Source organism: Callionymus lyra, chromosome 15 (assembly GCF_982586985.1).
Source record: "Callionymus lyra chromosome 15, fCalLyr1.hap1.1, whole genome shotgun sequence".
Lineage (NCBI taxonomy): Eukaryota > Metazoa > Chordata > Actinopteri > Syngnathiformes > Callionymidae > Callionymus > Callionymus lyra.
Genome location: NC_141832.1, coordinates 22675351 through 22701309, shown reverse-complemented (window position 1 = coordinate 22701309; position 25959 = coordinate 22675351). Strand labels below are relative to the sequence as shown.

The 25959-nt window shown below is 38.0% G+C and overlaps 1 protein-coding gene across 2 annotated transcripts; it reads left to right on the top strand.

Moving 5' to 3' along the window:
• The first annotated feature begins 3466 nt into the window (after positions 1-3466).
• Positions 3467-25246, top strand: aclya (ATP citrate lyase a). 2 transcript variants are annotated; one of them, XM_087808820.1, is made up of 28 exons: positions 3467-3607; positions 5187-5354; positions 8637-8759; positions 10457-10519; positions 10584-10774; positions 12605-12684; positions 13233-13363; positions 14781-14899; positions 15643-15779; positions 15839-15900; positions 15960-16077; positions 16932-17086; positions 17977-18070; positions 18327-18468; positions 18537-18705; positions 18781-18885; positions 19530-19726; positions 19791-19872; positions 19938-20048; positions 20109-20236; positions 21685-21778; positions 21865-22019; positions 22087-22237; positions 22303-22446; positions 23806-23919; positions 24000-24082; positions 24290-24366; positions 24443-25246. In XM_087808820.1, exons 2-28 carry the CDS (start codon positions 5196-5198, stop codon positions 24535-24537), a joined length of 3279 nt encoding a protein of 1092 aa, XP_087664946.1. In that variant the 5' UTR covers positions 3467-3607; positions 5187-5195; the 3' UTR covers positions 24538-25246. The 2 variants fall into 2 exon arrangements, with proteins under 2 accessions (XP_087664946.1, XP_087664945.1); XM_087808819.1 differs by having other exon boundaries at positions 18324-18468.
• The last annotated feature ends 713 nt before the right edge of the window (positions 25247-25959 follow it).

Here is a 25959-nt window from a genome sequence, read left to right as displayed (position 1 = left end):
CATCCAATTTAATAAAAAAGAAAACGCCTTATGTCAAGGAATAGCTCTCAAATGATATTAAGTTATTTAGAAGGTCTTAAATTTGATATTTAAACGTACACACGAGTTCCATAGTTGATGTCAGTTCGACAAATCTAGTTTAAAAGTTTTAAAAAATGTTGTTTTTTTTATTTTAATATAAGGAAATGTTACATTTTTGGCCAGCAGAGGTCACCAGTCGCTAAGATTATAAATAAACTGCTTACTTTTAAACCTGGAGGGACTAAACTTTGTTTATTTACAAAGTTAACCACATGTTCTTCCATGCTGGGAGCAAGAATCAATCTTGTTTACTTATTAGTGATGTCTAAATAACAATTTAAAGCTCCAGCAAGAAGGCCCAGACTTCCTTGGTCTCCCACCCTAGTCCAGAAGGCAAAATAAGTTGCTCAAGCCAACTGACTCCTCAAGGCGAAGGAGCAGTGGCTTTACTCTGAGCCTCTCCCAGATGACCGTGCTTCTCATCCTATCACTAAGAGGTAGTCACTACAAAGAACCTATTTTCTGAGAGATTTTACTTCTCTACTACCTCCCAAGACCCCAAGATACTTAAACTCCGCCACTTGGGGCAGGATCTCGTCCTCAACCCAGAGAAGGCTCCTCGCCTTGATCTGACTGAGAACCATGGACTCAGATTTGGAGGTGCCAATTTTCATCCTGCATTTCCAGCAAGAGCCCACCAAACCAGACCTCCTCAAAACCCTCACTTTAACTAGTTATGTTCTGATGAAGCAGTGTCATTATTTTCAGAGTCCACTAGATGGCGGTCTGAACTATTTTATTTAGTTTTGGACAACTGATACTAATGTATCATCACATCATTTTTAAACTGATTGCGCCACCTACTGACCCCTAAACAACATGACACTGCTTCATGAAGCTTCATCAGACAATTACTGGTTATAACACCCATATATATGGTCACAGAATCAAAAGGTAGCCTTGAAGGAGTCCAACCCTCACAGGAAACGAGTCGAACTTACTACTGGCTATGCGGTCCAACCTCTGACCCTTTTCATACAGAGAAATATTAGCCCTCTGAGGGTTCGCTGGGTCGGAAGGGCCTTAAAATCTCGCCTCCAACAGAACTTTGATAAAGTTATATGCATAACATGGGTCTCTCTGTTTCTGCAATTGGCTATTAAACAGTGAAAGTAACACCTGCGTCTTCTCCTTTCTCATCTTGCCACATTGGTGACGCCAAGTTCCGTATCTTGCAAGAAGGCTGTACATCCACTGCTTATGCCAACCTCAAACTGTCTGATCAACCTGCAGCACCACATGTCAACCATCTTCAAATTGACAACAGACGATCGGCATGTAGCTGGTAACACAAATCTGAAGCAGATTGCCTGGCATCATCTGGTTTTTGATGTGGTGCTCTCTCTCCTACCACAGGAGGCTGGTGGGAGCGAAGTTAGTTCAGCTTGGACTTGTAAGTACGCTAAGGGTTGAGCAGACAAGTGTGTAGCATGTCAGTGTGCATTAACACACAAGTTTTTTCCAAGTGTTTTGAGCACCCTAAAGTTTCCCATGTAGTGGTTACTCAGGCAGGTGATGGGTTCACACATTGGTTACTGCCACTTCTTTTTGACAATAATCCGGTTACTCGTTTTACATACACCAAATGTATCAGTACACTACATAGCATTTGTGTACTTGTTGCGCTTGAGTAATCTTTTGCTCACTATCAGCAAAACCTACTTTCCAACCTTATCTCCAAGACTTAAGCGGGTGGCCTTGATCTTTTGTGATCTTCTGTGTCAAAAGATCAAGGCAAGTATAAACGTGTCACTATTGGAGAGCAGGTCATTCATCCATCAGTTATAATGACAACACAAATGTATATTTTACTAGTGTAACTTGTGCTTGTTGTGGGTAGACGTTCTGACAGTAGGGGACGTTCACCATCTTTTATTGTGAGGAAATAAATCATTGATCTCAAAGAGACTGCGTTATGTAACACACAAAAAGATGCCAGCAGGACATGTTAGTATTGAAACTACAAAATGTCTGGAAGAAATCCTGCCGAGCCTCTAAGGCTGTAGTTACAACCCTTAAGGTAATGCTACGGAAATTCTCCATTAACAGGTTTGGACAGTTTGCAAAATAATGGTATTTTTAATCTTACATCACAGAGCCCTCATAACATACAAAGAGGTTGATTGAAAAGTCAGTCCAAACCGTAGAAATGTTGATGAGCAAAGGCAAGAGATGATGGAGATGATATTCAAAGAATGTTTTAGTGTGTATTAGTGTGTATAGAGGGCCGATAACCAAGATCAAACTGGCTTATTCAGGATGATTTAACGAAAACAAAGGATGGATTAGACACAGTGTTACGAGATTCAAGGAGCAGCATGAGACCAAACTGAAGTGTTATGAGGAACGAAAAACAAAAACTGAAGGTGACCCATGGGCACAGAGAATAAAAGTGAAGTTCCTCAAGGAAAGTGGAGCCACATGAAAAAGACCAATTCAAAAGTTAAACTTGGATCAGAAATGTTCAGGTTATGGATACAGTTATAAGGTACAAGATTATTATATATATTTTCTTCTATTACATTTAAAAAATGTTTAATGTTTGGTTTAATGCAGCTTATTACATATCGAGCAAGAGGTGATGGGATTGATTATTTTATGGCTAATGTCTTAAAAAAAACAACTTCTGACTGACTCAAATGTTTCAAATGTGAAAGTCTTCCTCTTGAAGATGCAGTAAGTCCTTCATCATGATGATGTTTTGAAGTTATTACTTTATAAAGTTCTCCTCCGTTTGAAATCTCAGCCAACGAGAAGTTATGAGAGAGGACTCCATTATGACGTAATAATGTTCTTCACTCCTTCAGAAAAAGTGCATTCAGTAGGCGGGGCTTAAGTACATTTTCTGATGTAAATATTTAAATTAAAACTTTGTACAGACAGACAGATACTGATGAGTACAATAGAGGTCCAAGATCTTCTAACTTTATCTTTGTTGATTATCGCTATTCTTTGTCCTCATGGAAGGACAACATTAATATTTTATTTATGATTGTTGTTTTGTTGTTGAGAAAAAGAGGAGCATGTATTGATATCAGAAAATAGATAGAAGCCTGGTGTCATTTGTTTGCATATGTCGATCATGAAGCTAGTAGGTTGAACTTTTATGAACTTGTATCATAAACTGGTAAACTTTGAATAGGAAAAAAACAACATTTTGAGTTCGTTTAAAAAGGGATATTTGGAATATATTGATTAAACTGTAGCAGAGTGGGTGTGTAAAGCTTAAAAACGTCATTGTCGTTTAATAATTCGTCATTTATATTCGTCTTATATAAAATAGAGTACTTTTTAATTCAACTCAAATATTTCCTTCCGTCCGTGAACGTACCAATAGAGGAAGGTGTGGATTGGACCAATCACAGAGCCGCATCATCCATCGGCAGATCCACGCCGGAAACAAAACCCAGCAGCTCCAGTCTCTGTCGCGACAGTCACCGCTGGAAGTGGATCAGATCCTCTCAACACAAGCGTCTTATTCCTCTTTTAAACACGTCATTCTTACTCTTAAAACACACCTTCCCAGGTGAGTCATCTCTATCTCTGCTCTGGTAGCTTTTGTCTACTTTTTCCCATGAAAGTCTACCGGTCTCCGCTCAGGATAAAACGCATCAGTTTAAAGTAAACCGCTCTTCTTATTTTCTGTTAAATTTGAAAACTACATTAGCTACTTTTGTTGTTTACATTTCTTCACTGTTTAATTTGATATGAGACCGGTTTGGAGATGAATGATAAGAGGTTTTTTTTGTCAAAGGAGTGAGACATATCCACTTGTTTTTTTGGTATAAATTCAAGTTATTTTCTATTCCAAGTTAGCTATCCTTATTCATAATGTTACTTTATATACAATGCTTCCTACAGAAATACTTGGGTATTGTTATCCACCTGCTCCGATTGGATTGATCAGTGCAGATCAATAGTGATGATCCAGCCCTGAATGAACATCAGGCTTTTAGCTCAACGAAGCAAAGTGAAAAAACACCAACATTAGCAGATAATTCATAGCAAGGTTGGCTGAAAAATCCCAATAAAGTATAATTTACTTACTGCCAACTGTTCTTATATATCAATAACAGGTTATAGTAAATCAAATATTGATTTGAATAAACTGCTGTGGAAGAAATTATTTAGTTAAATTCTAAATCTACTGTGAACTATATGCCTAAAATAACAATTGAGATGCAATAGTAAAAGGTAACTATGCAAGAATTACACAAGAGTAGATGCAACCTAAGTCATTTCCTTCCTTATTTGTGCTTAAGAGCTTTAACTTTAATGGAAATAATATAAAATGCAAATAAGCTTGTTGCTGTTTCCCCTCATAGACTTGAGAATAAACAGTATATGAATTAAATTATTATATAAAGTTAATAGTGGCTTGACAAATTAATTTCCAAATGAGCCACATTTTGTACTAGATAAGAGAAGGAACTTTTAGGGGAACATTCTTTTATGATAAAACTATAAATAATGTAGGTGTTGGTAAAAGAAACACACTAACTGGGCATTAAAAATAACAAGATTAATGAAAAACAAAATAATACCCTTGTTATCCCTTGGGCCCAGAAACAAATATTTTTGTAGTATCCCTTTTTTTGTCTCCGGGGTCAAGGTGAACGACCTCACTGGCTTCCAAAAATACATATGCAGTGGTGGAGGTCGTTCACCTTGACCCCGGAGACAACACAAGTGTTTAGGCTCCACGTAACTACAGTAAAGAGGTCGTGTGTGGCCCATAGACGGCACTTTGCCCTTATCTCGTTTTGTCATAGAAGATACTGCAATATTTGAAGCACCAATCTTGCAATCTGGAATTTTTGCCTGACGCAACATTTTTTTTCTATTTATCTGTACAACAGCTTTACTTAAAGATATGTTAAGTTAACATCCGCGAAATGAATGACACATTTGAGTAAATTCATGTAGGTCTTTGTTGTTTCTCTCTCAACTAAGGCATCACTAAATAAGGAAGAGTTTAATAGCAGACATGCTTTAGGGGTTTAACCTTTATTGTGTATCAATCTGATAATCAGCTGATCAGCTGATTGATTGACCTTAAGGTACACTTCTCTGCGTCTCTAATCCTCTCCTTCATCTCCCGTCAGGCCACAGTCATGTCCGCTAAAGCGATCTCCGAGCAGACGGGAAAAGAGTTCCTCTACAAGCACATCTGCACATCGGCGGCCGTGCAGAACAGATTCCAGTACGCCAACGTGACTCCAGAGACCGACTTCGACCAGCTGGTCAAAGATCACCCATGGCTGTTGACGGAGGTGAGAAGATGCATCAGGATGGCAGAAGACGAAACAAGACATGTTGAAGCAGTTACTAATTTAGGTTTTATGGCCAATAAATGTCTCCTCCGTTTATGGAAATGTATCATTTTAGAGGAACAATAACTTGGTAGCAGCAGAGTGGTCTCCTGGCGCGTGTTAGTGAAGATACAGATTGATGCAGGATTGTCTCTGGGTGTAATAGAACTCAATTGAATGCATTGAAATATGTGTCTGTAAGTAAGAGCTACTTTGAAGGACCTTAAAGGGTATCCAAAACATCATTGAAGTCTAGTAAATTTAAGATGGACTTTTTGACCTGCGCACAACCTTGCTTTAAAATGATTTTCATTTATTTTAATTTAGTTCAAAATTGAATGAAAGAATTGAGTCACATTTTGATGCTTGTTTTAAGTGATCAATCTTTGCATGAAGGACACAGTAATACTGTCTAAATGGTGTTTTATTTGTATTGGTTTGCTCAGATCTTAACTCATAAAAAACATTTTTTATTTGTTTAATTCAATTTAATTTAATTTAAATACAGAATTAAAACAGTTAATTGAGAGCACTTCACAGAATAAACCACAGAGGACAAAAAGGGTCGTAAATCAAAATGTTTTCTGCGACAGTGGGGAGGAAAAACCTCCTGTTAACTGGCAGAAACCTTGAGCAGAACCAAAATGTGTGAATGCCTCCTGCTATGACCAGCTGGTAGAGAGAGGAGAGACAGAGGGATGGAGAAAATGAATGAAAAAAAAAAGGCAGACTTGGATGATTAACTCATTTTTCATTCTCTGATTATTTAAAGAGCAACTCATCTATTGATTCTAGTGTGTCTTAAATTGATCTTGGACCTCTATTGTACTCTTCAGTATGTGTTTGTTTGTACAAAACTCTCTTTGAAATATTTACATTAGAAAATGATCTTAAGCCCTGCCCACTGAAACCACTTTTTTTTTTTCTGTAGATTAAATCTTGGTTAAGGATCCTCTTTAGGTGTCATTAATCCCGAAAGTCTCCACCTCCAAGGGACTCGTTGTATAATCAAAGCGGGCATTATTACAGCTGGCTGGAGGAGGAGAGAAGCCCATTATTACGTCATAATAGACCCTCGTAACCTCTTGTTATCGAGATTTCAGACGGGGGAGAACTTTACAAAGTAATCAAAACATGGTCATAATGAATGACTTAATGCATTTTGGAGAGAAAGACTTCAACATTTAAAAACACGTGAGTGAGTCAGGAGGAGTGGGTTTTTACATCAGTTGCCATTTAAGATAATGGCCTTAAAACAAATAATCCCATAATCTCTTGCCAGATAATTAATATACTAGAATAAACCCAACAGAAAATCTTATCCATAGTTTTATATTTTGGGTAAAAATGTTTAAATGCTATATGATAGCAATGTTCTTGGAAATATGTTGCTGTTCATCAACATATATAAATACATTATATGTTTTTTTCTAACAATCATTGCGGTCTTCTCAGTGACGGTACCAGTCCCACTACTTTTAATTACAGCCCAACCATTCCGTTAAGTGAATTGCACTGTGACGCAAACCTGTCTCCCGCTCAGGTTTTTTATCTCGGATGATGTCGCAGGCAGATAGACGGAGATTCCTTCTGCGGCCGAATTGATTGGAAAATTGCATTAACTTTCACCCTCCGCCTTGTCTTCCCCTGTTCCCTGGCAAATACCCAGATACTAATGGCTCCTCTGTCATAAGTCATTCTGCTGAGAGGATCTATCCACCTCTACCGAGGGAGGGGGTGGATAGATCCTGCGTTTACGTCGTCCACAACGACAGCAGGCTAAATGTTAAGATTATAAATAGAATGATAGAAATCTGGACATTGCTGATGAAGAAATATTCTTAATTAAACTGAAGGATACTCACTCAAATTACTGTAATTCTCACACTCGGGAAGGTCCTACTTTCCTGTTGAATCAAGTGCAAATGTAATCTCTTTATCTGCACTGTGTAAATAGTTTTAACAGTTTAAGATTTAATTTCATGTTGCACAATGCTATCAAAACAAATTCCTAATTGGTGGCACCCTGCACTAATAAGAATGATTCTGGTTCTGAAAAACATACAAGAACATAGTTTATTTCCTATATGCAGTATTTAGTGTTTCAGTTTAGAAAATGAATAGTTAATCTAGAACGTGAATAAAATAAGGGTTATTGGATCTGATTTAAATCTCAATTCCCAATCCAACTCGTTACCAAAGCAAATATGTTTTGCTTTAATGGACATTTCTATAAGGTTTCAGTTTTGAAGTGGAGCCGAATGTTAATGATTGTGAATTTACCATTATTTACACAGCGCTTATGCATGTGAAGCTCATTTACTATGTTTCTTTGTGAATTAGATAATTTTTATATTTACTAACCACTGCTAATGAAGAAACGATGAATGTCCAAAAAAGGGAAATGAGACATAAGTGATCAAACCCCTAAATAAAGACAATGATTAAACAGTGTCTTGTAGTTTGACATTATATAGTTGGCCATAATTGGCCTTAAAAATGCCCATTTTATTGGTCTATATAATTAAATGTACTTTGTGCTCATTTTATTAATAATTACTATAACTGGTTCAACTCTAAATAAAGGTACATTTCCTCCTTTTTTGCACAAGTCAAAGAAAAGAGCAGGAAGAACATTGAGTTGAACAATTGTTAAACAGTATTCTTACAGATAGTTTGCAGCTATCTTTGGTTTTGTGAACTAGTCAAAGATCGTCAACATCTCCGTTAGCCAGAAATTGAATTCAACTCTCTCTCTTCAAGCTTGTTTAGTTGAAAAGATGCCATGTATCATCGTCTAGTCGACAAGTCTGTCCATCTATATTATAAATCTATGTAAACAAGTTCTATAAAACAGGTTTTGGCTTGTGTTTTCTTGGTGCTATTCTGTCAATTTAGACGGAACCCAGGTGGGTGAATATACTCCAGAAATGTAAGGGTTAAAGCCTCTTAAGATGGAGGTTCACTCGGTGTAATGTCTTCTCTCTCTGCTTGTTCTGGAGCCACACCCGCTGGCACACGAAAATTGTTAGCTCGAGTGACATTTTTTTAGAGGCTGTTACTGGTACTATTAAGGTAAATTCAAAGTTATTAGTAATATTCTTCAAATTGTTGATTTTGTTTTTATTGCATAGATCTCTGTCACAATTTAAAACAAGTTTAACCTTATTCCAAGTGAACAGATTGACAATAATAACCTTAAAAAATATAAAAGTTGCTCTCAAAATGACTTTGCATTTTCAGAGGCTTGTCGTGAAGCCGGACCAGCTGATCAAGAGGCGTGGAAAGCTGGGACTCGTTGGCGTCAACCTGGACCTGAAAGGCGTCAGAGAGTGGCTGAAGACCCGCCTGATGAAAGAGACGGTCGTAAGTCATCCCGACTCGCAGCCAGCTCCGTCGTGTCTCTTCGGTGCTGGAGCGAAGGCACTTTGCAGATGACTCTCTTAATCAATACAAGCACCCGTTTCATTTCCCCTCCTCCCGCTGTCCTTTCCTTCACCCTGTGTTGCTTTAAGAATCCAAGTAGAAGGTGTAAGGAGAGTAAATCAGAGAAATCGGCTGATCAATCCATCCTGTTTTAAAGTTAATATGACACACTCGAAAAATGTTGCCGCGTCTCACAAACTAAAATACAGATGTTGGCCTTGCAACACCTACTACTGCCGAATGAAGACGGATGAAGCTTCATCATGGAAGCCTAGATGGTCATATTCTTCACATTTTCTGTTATGGAACTACATTTTTTCTCCATGCCTCAGTCGTCCGAGCCCCTTGTGGATTTTCCGATGAGTCAGACTATTTTTACACCACGCCTTTTCAAAGTGGCAGCTCTTATTTTTTTATTTTTCCCCTGTTCTCCCCGGCTGGCTGCTCGCCGCGAGTCCCCAGCTGCTGCCGGCCTTTACCGTAGAAATGGTGACAGCTCTGCTAAATGAGCTGCCTCGGTAACACTGTGACGTTATTCTTCTCATTATGGATTGTTATTTCTCTCAAATGTCAGGCACCTTGTTCCATTTACCTTCGCTTCTCTCGTGTAGATTAATCCAGATTAAAACAAACTAAACTGGAAAGATTCTTTTGACTTTGAAAAGTAGATTAATGTTCATTTTACTATATTGACGTGTAAAGATGCTAGTGTTTAAGATAAGGTTAATTTTGGCAAATAAACACAAGTATAATGGATGTCAACAGCTATACAGAGACGTTCAATATGGGTGAAAGTATGCAACCCCGGACATGACATGGTGAAGAAAAAAAAGAAGGTAATTTGTCGCCTTGAAATACTTAAAATTCCTCAATTTATTTTGGACAATCTACTTCCTTTTTGTCACTGGCCTAGGCAGTTAAATTGGTAGAGCACACCACCCTGTATCTCAACGACGCTTTGATCCCTGCACTCCTCATACTCATTTTTACGTTGTTATTTAAGAGATTCCTTTGTGTTGCGGCTGCAGTAGCAGACTTGCACTCTCCGGACTTCCTTCTTAATTTAGTCAAGGCATTTATTTTGGTTAAACAACTTTAGTACCTACGATGAACACAACATTATACGGTGGGATCATGCAATAACAGGACAGAATGAATGGGGATATGTGTGTGTTTTACTGGGTTTACAGGTATCGTGTAGAGTTAATTTTTTCCATTTTATTTGATGCAATAACTGTTTGAAACCTTTTTAATTTGATGTACATGTTTGCAATGACAATAAATGACTGACTGGCTTTTCATACTGCATTAGTCCGGGCTAGTGTTTAGTAGAGTGTAAGAGATAAATGCAAGAATTTAAAGTATTTTGTGGCCACTTTTTAAAATGTATTTACTTGTTTTATTCATGTATTTATTTATTTTTCCATGCCATGACCGAGGCTCTGCATCAAAGTTATGTTGAAGGAAAGGATGTTGATTGGAATGTTTTGATTGAGGATGACAACAATTCAATATGTCAATCAGACTAATACATGCATTTTGTTCGACCTTTGACCTCGGGATCTAAAAGATTTACGCCCCTTGTGTGATGGAGTTTCAACCCCCTCTCCTAATGGATATTTGTGATTTTTCACCAGGTGGGGAAAGCAAATGGAGTTCTGAAGAACTTCCTGATCGAGCCATTTGTTGCACACAAACAGGTTTGAGTTCGACATTTCTTCATCATTGCTTCCTATATTTAAGATGATCTTCTTCCCTATCCAGGAAGAGGAGTTTTACGTGTGCATATACGCCACCCGTGAAGGCGACCACATTCTGTTTCACCACGAGGGAGGGGTGGACGTGGGAGACGTGGACGCGAAAGCTAAAAAGCTGCTCGTCGGGGTGGAAGAAAAGATCACCGAAGAGTCTGTGACGCAGAAGCTCCTTGGCAGTGTGAAGGGTGATAAGAAAAAGTAAGTCAATGCCTCATGTTACACTAAGTACTGAGCCACTACTAAAGCTGCCATAAGAGGCAGGACCACCAGGACATGTTATCAGTCAATGACTCATTGACTTTATCTTAAATGATAAAAATCCATATATTCAGGCTCTATTTAAACATACAAACAATTGCCTGTTTTTTTGTGGAAGAAAATGGGACTCAAGCGAGTCCACAACACTTGCATGATGCGATTACCATTGAAAATGGATGGGCTGGGGTCCATTAGACAAATGAAAAACTCCCTCCCTCTATCAGCTCAGACTCCGCCTCCTCAGTGTAACCTCCACATTCTGGCCACGTTCCGCTTGTTTTCCACGGGTTTGATCCAGAATTCGACCTCCTTCTGCGTCATGTCTCCGACGTCCCAGTCTGGCTGCAACTCACTGTCACGCCTGCCAGAGAGTCCAGTGTGTCGACTCACCTCCTTACCCTCGGGGATGGGGGGATGGGGGAGACAAAAAACACTTGGCCACTTTTCCTTCACTGCGTTTTCTTAGCAGCTGAGTCACCCCGGACCAACAAGAGTCCTGGCGACTGTGACTCTGAGCTGTGTAGTCAACAAGGGAGAGAAAATTCTCCCTCCCTCCCTCATGTAACCAACCCATCCCACGCGTTCTCCACCCTCCACTGCTCCGCTTTGACACATGATGGAAGAATTGAATTATATTTTTCCCTGCAGTACAGACAGAGTCTCTGCAGCCAATTTACAGGTGGACTGTTTCCCGTCTGGCCTCGAACATCCTTCATCAATATTGCCTGCAGTTTGTCACCGTTCATCCCAGTCTTGTTAGAAGTGAAAGATAAAAAATCTATAACTGTAATAACCTCTGTAAATCATTTCAGTGCATCGTCCAGAAATGTTATTGGGAACAATATTGAGTGTATTGACCAACAATTATACTAGAATAGGCTCTCTATGGTTGCAAATAAAATGGAGTTTAAGACGCCGAGTGCTGCTAGATGTTGATAGATTTAAGATATTTTCCAACGAGTATTAGTCTGTACACCCGACTAGCTACATTGTCTGCAATTAAAAAAAACTAGACAGAAAATATGTAGTTATAACATACAATTGATTCACTCCAGTATAATAATAAAACATTTTGACTTTTGAAATTTTCATTTATGAATCATATGGATTTGAATTTTATCCATACGCCGTCATGTAAAATGAGCTCCTTGGCAGAGGTATTTGCTCAGTGAGTGCATTTGTAGTGTATTAAATAAAATACACTGGTTTAAAAATGAAATAGCAGCTGGAAGTGAAGCTGTACTATGGCATGGTAACAATCTGTTTATGTGTAAAATGATGTCGATGAGGACCAGAGTGGAAAAGGAGGAGTCTGGATTTTTATTTTTTATTTTCCATGTTGATATCCCTAAAGTACATCACCCTTTCCAAAGTCCAAGATAAAAATTACCACAATTGAATGACAAACTTAAAAGTTAATTTTTACCTCTCAGGTGAGTCCGGTGATATTTTCCTACAGTCACTGAGAGCTGGATGTACTGCGTTTAGCAAACTAATTAAAAACTAGTTGTTCTTTTCAAGCTTCATTTGCTCATTATATTTCATTATAGGTTTTACTCAGTGTTCGAATGATTGCATTTGATTTTCTTTTTTCATATGTAATACCCGAGTCTGGATAACACTAGATTATAACATTCAAATATTCACCTTCATAAACACTATAATCGCTAAATACTTAAAGTGCTGTGATGTTTTTTTCTTTCTAAGATTGCTCTTGATCCCTTAAGAGTTAATTAAATAAACATTAAATTAAATCTTTTCTCTCTGCAGGGTCCTGGCCAGCTTCATCGTTGGACTCTTCAACCTGTACGAGGAACTGTTCTTCACTTACCTCGAGATCAACCCACTGGGTTGGTTTATGTTCTGCCATTTTTGTACAACGAATACTGTGATAACCAACATACTTTGACAGTCTAGTTCTGTCAGGAAAACCAACTCAATCTTTGCATTTTACTACCAGTGTTTTTCACACTTTTACCACTAAAAAACACATTTGTACTTGAACAAATAGGTTTAATCCCAGTTTAACTTTACATAACGTTTAGAAATTAATCCTCAATTTTGTCGGTGACCATTAAAAGATGTTTATAAATATGTTATAAGGTTATATCATTTGTAAGAAGAGTAAATAGACTCATTCATTATTCAAATCTACTTTGAACTGGAGGAAAAAGTTGATTCAGCCACATTTCCAGACTGTCGAAGGAAACCAGCGAATAATTCATGCGCTGGTGTTTGATGATGTTCATTAAGGACTAATTGGGCGACGATACTTTCCCTCGCGGCAGCTGTTCTGCTGCGACTGCTTTCATGTCACAAACAACCAGATTTCCCTCGTCCGTGTTTTGATGTCGAGCAGCGACGACGGTGTTGATGACGAGTCAAATGTTTTTTTCAGTGGTCACCAAAGATGGCGTTTACGTGTTGGACATGGCAGCGAAGATTGACGCCACTGCTGACTACATCTGCAAGTCGAAATGGGGCGACGTGGAGTTTCCTCCCCCCTTTGGACGAGAGGCATATCCTGAAGTATGTTCTCAATCACACATTCAGTACATTAACTTCTGTAATGAGTGTGTCCCGGGGGCCTCTTGTGACACTTTGACTGTATTTATCTGGCACTCATGAGGTCAAGATCATGAAGAAATTAACTGTTTTATTTTTATATAGTTATTATATTAAGTATTTTATATATATTTATATATATATATATATTCTTTTTTATATTTTTCATTACTATTACTCAAAATATGTCAATAGGGTTCAGGACTTTTGTGCTTGAACTTTTTTGCCCATCAGAAAGATTGAAGTGAATAATAAAAAACGTTTACAAAAAGTGCTTTTAACAGATTTTGTATTTTTATTTCCCAACGAAAGAACAAATTTGAGTAGAAATCAGAAATTAGATTTGAGGAGCAAATCATCTCTTTTATATCTGTTAATGGTGTTTTCACATGGATAAAATGTCAATTGCCATATTTAGTGCCATTTCATATTGTTAGATACAGTAGATGGATGGATGGATAGATTGTCTGATAAAGTCAATCCATCCATCTAAGAATATTTAACATCATTTCACATTGTTTGATAGATAGATGGATGGATGGATGGATGGATTGTCTGATAAAGTCCGTCCATCTAATAATATTCAACGGCATATTCTTCTCCAGCTGCAACATCAGTTCACCTCAATTCTATTTTCGAACTTCATTCATATATAAACTATAAGGCGCATCTGTCCCTTTTAAGACACAGGTGTCAAACCGATCCAGAAAAGGGCCGAGACGGTGCAGGTTTTGGCTCCAACCAGTCAAGCGCATATAGTTGAACCAATCAGGCGTCTGAAGACAGTAATCAATTAATTGTCAGTCAGTTGTTGCTTATTTAAGCCAACACCTGATTGGTTAACTCATGTGTGCTTGACTGGTTGGAACAAAAACCTGCACCACCCTGAACCTTTTCTGGACCAATTTGACACCGCTGCAGTTTTAAGACAAGGGTGTCCTATACGTTTTTCGCAATCTACCGTTCGATCGCGACGCAGATCGCTTGATTTAATAAAATATGATATAAGAAAAATAGTGAAGAGAGCTTAGATTGGCTGCTGTGCATGTAAATCAAATAGTTATTGCGCCAATTGGTTAACAATTTGATTGATGATTTAATGTTTTATAATGTATTTATACTATAAATACATATAAACTATGTCTTACTGTGTTGGAGTGTCATTTTGTGTCATTTTGGTTGGTGGTGTGCCCCAGGATTTTGTAAATGTAAAAAAATGTGCCGCGGCCCCATAAAGGTTGAAAATCACTGCTTTAATAAATCCAATTCTTTTTTTCTTTTTTTTTTTACTCGACCTGGACGTCTGTTGATTGCTGCCTCTGAGTGATGCTTGTGTTGCTCTGATTAGACACTTATGTTTGTCCTTCCTTTGTCCCCATAGGAGGCCTACATCGCAGACCTGGACGCCAAGAGTGGTGCCAGTCTTAAACTGACCCTGCTGAACCCTCGCGGTAGAATCTGGACCATGGTGGCAGGGGGCGGGGCCTCAGTTGTATACAGGTATCTATGAATATATTGAATTGATTAAGTATTTGGCTTTATTTCTGATTCCTACTCTCAGGAAAAACCACTGCTAGAGTCTGGATTTCTTGTCTGTCCCTCTCCTTTTGTTTGTTGTTTGTTGTGGAGCATGATTTGTAGACTCCTCAGCCATGACTAATTATTCCCTATGAGAAGCGTTTGTCTTTCGTCTCATCAGTCAGTTTAATTCACTCGATCTTGAGCCTTTTTTATTCATCCTACAAGAAAATTCATAACACCTCTCTTATCATGGCATAGGTTTATTGTTAACTGATAATAATCTCGTATTTATGTTAGATGGTATATCTTTAGAATTGAAAATTCTACTGCCACTTTTTTAATAAACTCTATAATAATAATTTTGGGGATTTTGATTTGCTCTTTATCCAAACTGGTTGATTGATCAGTTCATTATAGCCACACTTCATGTTTAATTTACTGAAAACTGAGGTATATAAGGAGTATATTATAATGATATTGTTTGCTGTCAACAGAGATCAGCACTTCTGTGCATCTTTTTTTTAATAAAAAACGAACACATCTATAACTATTAAATACATAGAATAAAAGATTTGCTTCACTAAAAGATGAAAGGACTGATTAGTTGAAAGGCATAAAATGATAATGGATGAATAAAATATAGTTTTTCATACTGCTTTTAGCTAAAAACTGGGGCCCAGTTTTTTTTTTATAGAAGTAACTTGTATCAATCTTCCATCCAGTGACACAATCTGTGATCTGGGCGGCGTGGACGAGCTGGCCAATTACGGAGAGTATTCAGGTGCTCCGAGCGAACAGCAGACGTACGACTATGCCAAGACCATCTTATCCCTGATGACCAGAGAGAAACATCCAGATGGTAGGCTGTCTTCACAGCGGAAAAACTCTTTAGAGATTTACTTCATTTTCATGTTGCAGGGAAAATACTGATCATCGGTGGAAGCATCGCCAACTTCACCAATGTTGCAGCAACATTCAAGGTGATTGGTTTTCTTTCTCACACAATAAGTTACTAATCCAGATTTTTCTCTGTTCACAGGGAATTGTCCGAGCTATAAGAGACTATCAGGTCCCCTTGAAGGAGCATGAGGTCACTATTTTTGTCCGCCGTGGGGGTCCGAACTACCAGGAAGGTCTGCGAGTGATGGGAGAAGTTGGTACGTTTTCTTGAGAAATATCGCTGTGAAAAAAGGTGACAAACCCTGCTGAACCAATCTTGGTTTAATGTTGTTTCAAGTTGCTAATTCTGGTATATAATTTACAGATAAACTGTAAACAGATTTGGGTTTCTTTAATCAGCGTACCCAACCTTTTTTGCAGCGTGAACCATTTAAATGTCTGCATCATATTCACGGACTGACCTTTAGATAAAAAAAAAAAAAATAAATCAAAGTGTCTAACTCATTTTAACTATTAACTGGTTTACTTTTTTAAGTGAACTTGACTGAGACAGGCGTGTTAAGCGCCACAGGCTTGTGTTACTTCAGAGAAAATACCATCTTTTTCTAAACAAAATAGTTAGAAAGAAAAAAAACCTGTATATTTTCCATTCTATTGATTCTGAGTGGCCCAGTAACAAATGCGCCATGGGCCGATACCAGTTCCTGGGCAGGGATTGGGAACCACTATCCCAATCATGAAAACCATTAAGTATCAATAATTATAATAACATTAGAATGCATTTCTGATCCATTTTGTTTTTCATCATTTATGGGAAAATGGGTTTAATTAATTCAATCCATACTGTAGTAGAACTCGCTAATAGTAGCACTTCACTAAGTTACTTCATTGTGACGACAAAACTGCTTTACCAGGAAGGTTAAAAACATAAATGACACAATCTTGTCTCATCAAAGTATTGACTGGCATTTTTTCTCGTCTGAAATCTTGTTGGATTGAAAGGAATTTCAACTTGTGTTGTATGTACCGAGAATTTACAATTAATAAAACTTGTTTTTCCTGTTTTATTCATAATACTATTTAAAATACAAATTTATTTTTGACCCCTCAGGAAAGACAACTGGGATCCCAATTCACGTCTTTGGAACGGAAACCCACATGACGGCCATTGTTGGAATGGCACTTGGCCACAGGCCCATCCCCACTGAACCCCCTGCTGCTGCCCACACTGCGAACTTCCTCCTCAACTCCAGTGGCAGGACATCGGTATGACACGTAGACAAACATAGAGCTGCTCACACACACGTGAACGTAATGTTCACACGACATTTAATATTTCCCTGCAATGGTGCTCCTAGTCCGACTGAACTCCCGCCAGCTCTTTTGTGATCACACTTTAAAGGTCTTTGTTGAGAGCTTGCACTCAAGTAGTCACGTGATCCCAGGGACCGCCCTTGAGCGTCCATTAAGATTGTTCCCCGTGAGGCTGCATGCACAATGGAAGCAACTGTGTACATGTTTTACTGCACATGTTGGTATTGAGGGGGGACATTTTACTTATAGTGGCATAGACCACTGAGAGGCTTCATGTGAACAGGAGATTGAAAATATCACTTTCTGTTAAGACATTTTTAATCAGTCAATATCAGTCAGTCAAAGAGCAAAGAGCAAAGGTTTTCAAACTTGATCACACAAGGGGCCAAATACTTTAGCACTCTTGGTCTCCTGTCGAACAAATCTTATCTTGACCAACTGTCTTGAGCAAGGATGACTAAATTCCTATTAATTAATTATTATTAATTAATCACTGGAAGTCACCATATCAACATCAACATGCATCTATTTTGATTTTGTATTGTACATTTGTGTTGCGTTTGTTGATTATTTGAACATGATAACGTTAACTCATTAATGATTATAATAATCGGATAATTATCATTAATAATAACCAATTCAAATCCTGACCAAACAACTTGCTTTCCTTTCACTTTTTCTTTAGTTGTTTCCCTTTTTTTCCAAGATGACACATTATTGGCAACAATTAAAATAATTTTAAATACTCCCCTTTGTAAGATCGTAAAGGTTCTCCAATGTATAGTTTATAATGAAGATGAAAAAAATGCATTTAACATGTCTTTGCAAATGTTTGTGTTTAGACTCCAGCATCCAGCAGGACAGCATCTTTCTCTGAGAACAAGCCCAAAGTGGAGGGCGCGCCAGCAAAGAAAGCAGAAAGTGGCTCTGCTGCTGGTGAGTCGTGTAACTCTTCATTCATTGGTTAATGAACTCATCGTCATGAAGCAAATACACAGGAACACATTGAAGAATCAGTTTGACATCAAATGCAATGACTCTTAAAAGTATTTTTGTCATTTGTGCGTGAATTATTTGGATTAAAAAAATTATGTATAAGCATTTGTCTTTTGGGATTCTCTTAGAACATCTATGTTGATGTTATGTACAGAGATTAAAAGGAAAATTGACGATTGTTTTTTACACCCAGCAGCCAAGGCGGGCACACTCTTCAGCCAGCATACCAAGTCTATTGTCTGGGGCATGCAAACACGAGCAGTGCAAGGCATGTTGGACTTTGACTACGTGTGCTCCAGAACAGAACCGTCTGTGGCAGCGATGGTTTACCCCTTCACGTGAGCAACATCACCCACCATCTATTGTGCAATGATCTTTATTTAACTGACCATTCTTTGTCTCACAGCGGCGACCACAAACAGAAGTTCTACTGGGGACATAAGGAAATCCTCCTCCCCGTCTATAAGAACATGTGTGACGCCATGAAGAAGCATCCAGATGTGGACGTGCTCATCAGCTTCGCATCGCTGCGATCAGCCTTCGACAGCACCATGGAAACCATGCAGTTCCCACAGGTTTGTAAACTAAATAAACCATCCTGGGACATCCTTGAAATAATCTTGGCAGTAAGGTAACTCATCTGCTCTCAGATCCACACTATTGCCATTATTGCCGAGGGGATCCCTGAAGCTCACACCAGGAGGATCATCAAGAAGGCAGATGAGAAGGGCGTCACCATTATTGGACCTGCAACTGTGAGTCCAGCTTTATAAGGTTTCCCTGGGATTTTTTAGGTTTTATTGCATGTGGCTCAACTATACACAATTTATGAACAAAATATGCATTTTATAACCAAATCTTTACCATTTTTATTTTACCATTTTAATACCAAAAGGTTCTCTGATGAAATGTAGTCAATTTAATTTTTCTTAGCCGCACTGGTTGATAATAAGCTGCAGATAAAAAATTGTGGATTCAAGTCCTTCTTGTGCCCGCTAATAAACTGCTGCAAACAGTATACTGTGAGACCTGTTAATCATTGACATGTGACTCCTCCCCCTTGACTGAAGCCAGTGAGTAAATCATGCCATCCTGCTGGTTGGTCGAAATTCAACACGTTGTTGTAAGTTTTACTGACATATCATCTCAGTCCTTCATCTTCTCTTAAACACTGGCATCTTTATAGATCACCATATCATATGAAAACTAAAATGTTTTTGACCCAAACTTCTAGCGGGTCACATAAAACGACTTTCCTGATTTGCCATGAGTTTGACACGGGAGCAATACGCATTTTTATACAGCTTTGGGTTTTATATGAATAGAATGTATGTAGAAAAACGATCACTTGTCTAATACTTGTGCACACAGTGTTTAATTCTCGAATAAATGTGTCCAGGTCGGCGGTATCAAACCGGGCTGCTTCAAGATCGGGAACACCGGAGGCATGCTGGACAACATCCTGGCCTCCAAACTCTATCGTCCGGGCAGCGTGGCCTACGTGTCCCGCTCGGGCGGCATGTCCAATGAGCTCAACAACATCATCTCCCGCACCACGGATGGTGTGTTTGAAGGCGTGGCCATTGGTGGCGACAGGTGTGGGCTTCAAGGTCGGTTCTGTTTTGATCTGGATTGATGGTAACTCGCGGCAACTGTGCAGATACCCTGGATCTGTGTTCACGGACCACGTGCTGCGCTACCAAGACACTCCAGGAGTGAAAATGATTGTCGTGCTGGGAGAGGTAAGGGATGACTCGACCAGTCTTGCTCAAGAATGACTCTTCAAAACATTGTGTTCGTGGTCAAGATCGGAGGCAACGAGGAGTACAAGATCTGCCAGGGGATCAAGGAAGGCCGGATCACCAAACCTGTGGTGGGCTGGTGTATCGGCACCTGTGCCACCATGTTCTCCTCAGAGGTGAGGGAGCCATCTTGGTAATCGGTCCATCACTTCATGACGCGTCTGGCTGGTGTTCAGGTCCAGTTCGGCCACGCTGGAGCTTGCGCCAACCAGGATTCCGAGACTGCGGTGGCCAAGAACACGGCGCTGAAGGGAGCCGGTGCTTTTGTGCCCAAGAGCTTCGACGAGCTGGGAGAAGTCATCAAGTAAGAAGCAATTGTGTTTTGTTATCACTCTATATTTCATTTCATATATATAATATAATTACAAGTTGTTGTTTTTTTCTTCTTTGCTTCTTTTGCCACTTCTCCAAACCCTCCCTTTTATGCTTTAAAGGGGAATCTTCTTACTCTTTAGAAAAGGATTGTCAAACTCAATCAAACAAGGAAGGGCACGAACAAAGTTTATCATTCTTGACTCCATTAAAATGGGTTCACGGGTCAAAACATTTGGTCATCACTGATTGTGTAGTACTGAATAAATGTTGAGCTCTATTAATTATTGAACCAAAGTAGCTGTTTTTTCTCACGTCACTTAAATCAAAGTTGTTCAGTTAGAACCTGAAGTGTCTGGTTCTTCTGTCTTTGATAATGTGTCAATCATAGATGCATTTTTAGAGCAGTATAGCAACTTTGAAAACAGTTTAAACTGCTCAGTGGTTATCATTCTGAAAGAGTTGTCAAACGGGTAACGCTTAAGAATGGTGAATACATATTAATAAGCTGCTTAACGGTCTACAAATATAAATTATTAACCAGTTCTTACTTATTTATATCAGAATCACAAAATTCTATAGCCAGTGTTGTAAACCCAACATATGATTTTTTTTGTGGTGTCATTACAGAATAAAAGACAAAAGAAGCAATAAAAAAACAGATCTAAGCACTAAGGCATATGTATTAACAAAAAAATAAGTACTTAAACCTATATTATACCCTTGATATTATGATATTAATGCTTTCACTCTAAGAAAAACGCCTCAATTACAGAGTATTAACAGGAAATATAGAAGTCATTACTGATTAAAGTTGATGATGACTAGCTTCTCTGTATTTACCTCTTATTAGGTGCAAGTATAATGATAGATAGATAGATAGATAGATAGACAGACTTAATTAATCCCTCTGTAGATCCCCCCTCGGAAAACTGTACAATACAATAGTAAATAATAAAAGAAAGTTATGACATAATATAAATCAAAAGATAAAGAGCATATATCAAAGAAAAGGATACAAAGATATCCATAGAATAGAATCATCTTTTCACTCCACTCCTGCCCCCAAACTCAGAATTAAACAGCCTAATAGCACGAGGAATGAGTCCCTGAGTCTATTAGATTAGTGTTGCATCTGCAATGAGCTAAGTTTATTAGTATTAGTATTAAAGGCGTCATAATTGGTCAAAAATAAGACTTTGAAACTGTGAATACGCTCCCTATTTTAAAGTGGCAGAATATTCATACTAAAAATCACAAGTATTGGACAGTAATTACGTTAATACTACTGGGCTAAACACAATGATCTGAAAGTATTAACAGCAAAGTAATTACCGTTCATACATGTTATTATTAACATTTTTTCCCAATTCTAGTCTTCCCAAGTGTTGCCGTCAAAGGTCTAGCAAGTAAATCTTCTCAACTTGTTCTCTCTCTTAGATCCGTATATGATGACCTCGTCATCAAAGGTGTTATCAAACCAGCAGAAGAGATGCCGCCCCCTACTGTGCCGATGGATTATTCCTGGGCTCGTGTGAGTCACAGTTTTGATTCATTATACTTGAACGACAAACTGAGATGCTTCGTTGTGTTGCTAAAATAAATCCTGTGATTGCGCAGGAGCTGGGTCTCATCCGTAAACCGGCGTCCTTCATGACCAGCATCTGCGACGAGCGTGGCCAGGAGCTCATCTACGCAGGCATGCCCATCACCGAGGTCTTCAAATCTGAGATCGGTCTAGGAGGAACTCTGGGGCTGCTCTGGTTCCAGAGAAGGTCGGAGAACAAACCTCGGTGACTCCAATCATCAACACTTCCTTCATCTATCTTTGTCCTGGAGTAGGTTGCCCAGATACGCCTGCCAGTTCATCGAGATGTGCCTGATGGTGACGGCCGATCACGGACCCGCCGTGTCCGGAGCTCACAACACCATCGTCTGCGCTCGAGCCGGGAAAGATCTGATCTCCAGCCTCACCTCTGGCCTGCTCACCATCGTGAGACAAGCGGATTTCCAAGCGTTGTTGATAAGAGGCTTGATCTTCTGCTCAAATGCTTTCAGGGGGACCGTTTTGGCGGCGCCCTGGATGCTGCTGCCAAGCAGTTCAGCAAGGCGTTTGACAGCGGCATTCTGCCCATGGAGTTTGTCAACAAGATGAAGAAGGAAGGGAAGCTCATTATGGGTATCGGACACAGGGTCAAATCTGTAAGTTTGAATCTTCGGTATTGGCTTAAGCTTTGTATATTGGTTTAGTAAAATTATTTGTTTAAGTCAGACCTGAGCAAAGTGCAGCCTGGGGGCCACACACGGCCCTCTGACTCCATCTATGTGGCCCGCGTGAAATTAAAATTATACCATAAAACTGGCAATTTAGAAATGTTTAAAATCGATATCCATAAATAAATAACTAGTTCAACACTACATTTATTTTCCTAAAGTTCTTTGTTTGAAAACTTTTTTCTCCTTTTTTTGCCTTGTATTTGTTGTTTTTATAGGTTTATACTTTTCGTAGTGCTTTTAAATAATATATCTTAATAAAATGTGTAAAAATGTTATTAAATTCAATTAATAAAATACAATTATGGCATAATAACATGTTATGTATTTAATTTAAATAGTATAATTTATATAATATGAATGTTTTTTAGAATCGCAAAATGAATTATAATAAATGATATGTAATCAATTCATATAAAATCCCTTATTTGTCCCTTCCTTCTTTTGGCTTAAGGACCATTGTTAACAGCCTCGGTATATAATGTGGCCCCAAGAAAAGAATTGCCCGCCAATGGTTTAAGTTACAGGTTTTATGTGGAGCTTTTTTTAAATGTTGTGCTCCCCCTAGTGTCTGAACTGAAAATGCCAATTTCCTGCATTTGTTAACAAAACAAGTTTTTAGTTTTATCTTCCTGGTAAGTTGAAAAAGTCTCATTACTTTTCATGAAAACACTGCCGTAAAGAAGTTTAGTCTCCAGACGGGTCGTCCAGACAAACTATAAAATTGTTAAATACTAGCCAAAGAGTTTTATGTAATGAGTCATGACTGTTCAAAAATAAACCATGTTGCTCGAGGCAACACCATCTAACATTTGGTTTTATGTAATACGGAAACACAAAAATATTTTAAACATTGTTAACAAAAAATACTAAGAATATTGGATAGATCTGCTGAAACAAAGAATATTGAGATTTAAAAGTAAACATACACTTTAATTAATAAAAAAGTAGCAAGTTATTTATCAATGTATTAATTAGAAAAAGTCAGATATATTTTGAATTCCGCTGTCATTCAAGGGATCCACTAACTAAGAATGTGCTTTGGTACAGTTGTGCAACAATAAACATAAAAGAAAAATACATTTCAAACAGAAATAAAAGTGTGATTTAATTTAATTCAATATTAATACTATACATTTATTTATCAATGTAAAATAATATAACTGACAAACAGTAATTTCCTTGATTAAAGGTCAAAATCATCTTTATAAATTCACATAGTTTGTCAACAGATTAAATTTACTTATAATTTTATGACGTCTATTTCTATTTTCTGTGCTACCTCAGATTAACAACCCCGACATGAGGGTCCAAATCCTGAAAGATTTTGTGAAGCAGCACTTTCCCTCCACCCAGCTGCTGGACTACGCTCTTGACGTGGAGAAGATCACCACCTCTAAAGTAAGAAGACACTGTTTATCTACCAGACATGCTGTGGATTCACGATCCAGGACCTAAACTCATTTTGTCCTCTTGGTTAGAAACCCAACTTGATCCTGAATGTGGATGGATTCATCGGGGTGGCTTTCGTGGACCTGCTCAGGAATTGTGGTGGATTCACACGGTAATTAATGATAATTAATTGAATTGAATTCAAACTTTAGAAAATAACTACAGTCAGAAATTAAGATTTTCATTTTCAAATTGAGGCAGACATGTTTAGTTAGAAATGGCATGTTACTTTAAACTAGTGTAACAACTCAAAAAAGCTGAATGAGAAATACTTCATTTAAAAAAGCTACTATAACAACTTTTCCCCCTAATATTCCAGGGATGAAGCTGATGAGTTTGTGGAAATCGGAGCCTTGAATGGCGTCTTTGTCTTGGGCCGAAGCATGGGATTCATTGGTGAGCCCAACTCCTGAGTTAGCAGAATTTCTGACCACGTTTCCCCCTCGTGTGCTGAGTCCTTCTTTCTGTGCAGGGCACTACTTGGACCAGAAGAGACTGAAGCAGGGTCTCTACCGCCACCCGTGGGACGACATCTCTTACGTCCTCCCCGAACACATGTCCATGTAGAGATGGTGGTCTTGAGTTTACCCTCAATGTGATCTGCTACTGTAGAGATGTTACTAATAATATAGCTGCTACTATTTAAATCTTTATTTTTGGTGGGGGAAACTGAGAAAATTAGGTTTTGTACAATAATATTAAAAGCCGACTATTAAGGTTTAAAAGACATTGAAGTCGTAGTGTAGCATTCTATTGTGTCGCTGTCAATCATAAACTGGTCTTACAGACATGCCTTTAAAACATAAATATACTGTGCATCACTTAGTCTAGTTATTGTACAATTTATTATCGCATAAGTACTTTTTTTTTTACTTAAACCAACTCTGTTTGATGTTAACAAAAGGGAAAAAAAGTCATGTTTAATTGTCACTGTGAATTCAAATTGGTTTGTAAAACAATCGTAACCATCACTGCGAGACAGAACTGTGTGTGGTACTGTAACATATTTAACCGTCAAACTTGATGTTTTGCTTTATTTTTCCATGAAGCAAGTTATAGAGCAGTAACGTCCAACTCTTCTGAATCACCATTTAATCCAATTACCTCATTTTGTTTGTGTGGGAATTAATCGCAAATGTTACAAATGTGCGACAGTGTCTGTGATAATAAGTCTGTGGCCAAATTCAATTGTTCAATGTCCTTTCTGTCCACTAAATTATTGTGTGTATTATGTCACTGGTGTTGCCAATAATAAACTGTCAATTGATAACTGAATAATAAAGATGTGTGTCAGTGTTTTATTTTACAGAAATATTTCTGTTAAAAATAAAATTGTGGGGAAAAAAAGGAATTTGGAATTCAGGGTATTTCACAAAAATAAATGTAAACATGGTTATTATAGGAAGAGGGATCTGATTAAATTATAAATATAAAGAAATTAAAATAAGTTCAAACTAATTGAGAATGGAAAAAAAAGATTTATTTGATTTCTAATAATTGTTTATATAGCACTTTACAGAAATACAATAGTCTCATTGTGTTTTAAGTATAAATAAAACAATCAGCACAATAGTAATTGCATTAAGATGAATAAAACATGAATTCCATACATGTTAGGTTAGGTAGGTTAGAACTTTTTTGATCCCTCAGGAGGTCTCCTTAGTCACAACAAATACAGCAATTTTTCATAAAAAATAAATCAAATGAGAAAAATAACAAAGAGAAATAAGGAGAAAGAACAAGATGATACAATCTAAGTCTAAAGATAAAGATAAATAACATAGATCAAAGAAAAATAACAAAGACAAAGGATACAAAGATTAACATAGAACAGAACATCATGATACTTTTACTCCACTCCTGCCCCCGAACTCAGAATTAAGAAACTAATAGCCCGAGGAATGAATGAGTCCCTGAGTCTATTAGTTTTGCATCTGGGAAGGAGCATTCTTGCACTCCATCTGCTTCTCTGCTTATTAAAAGAGCGCA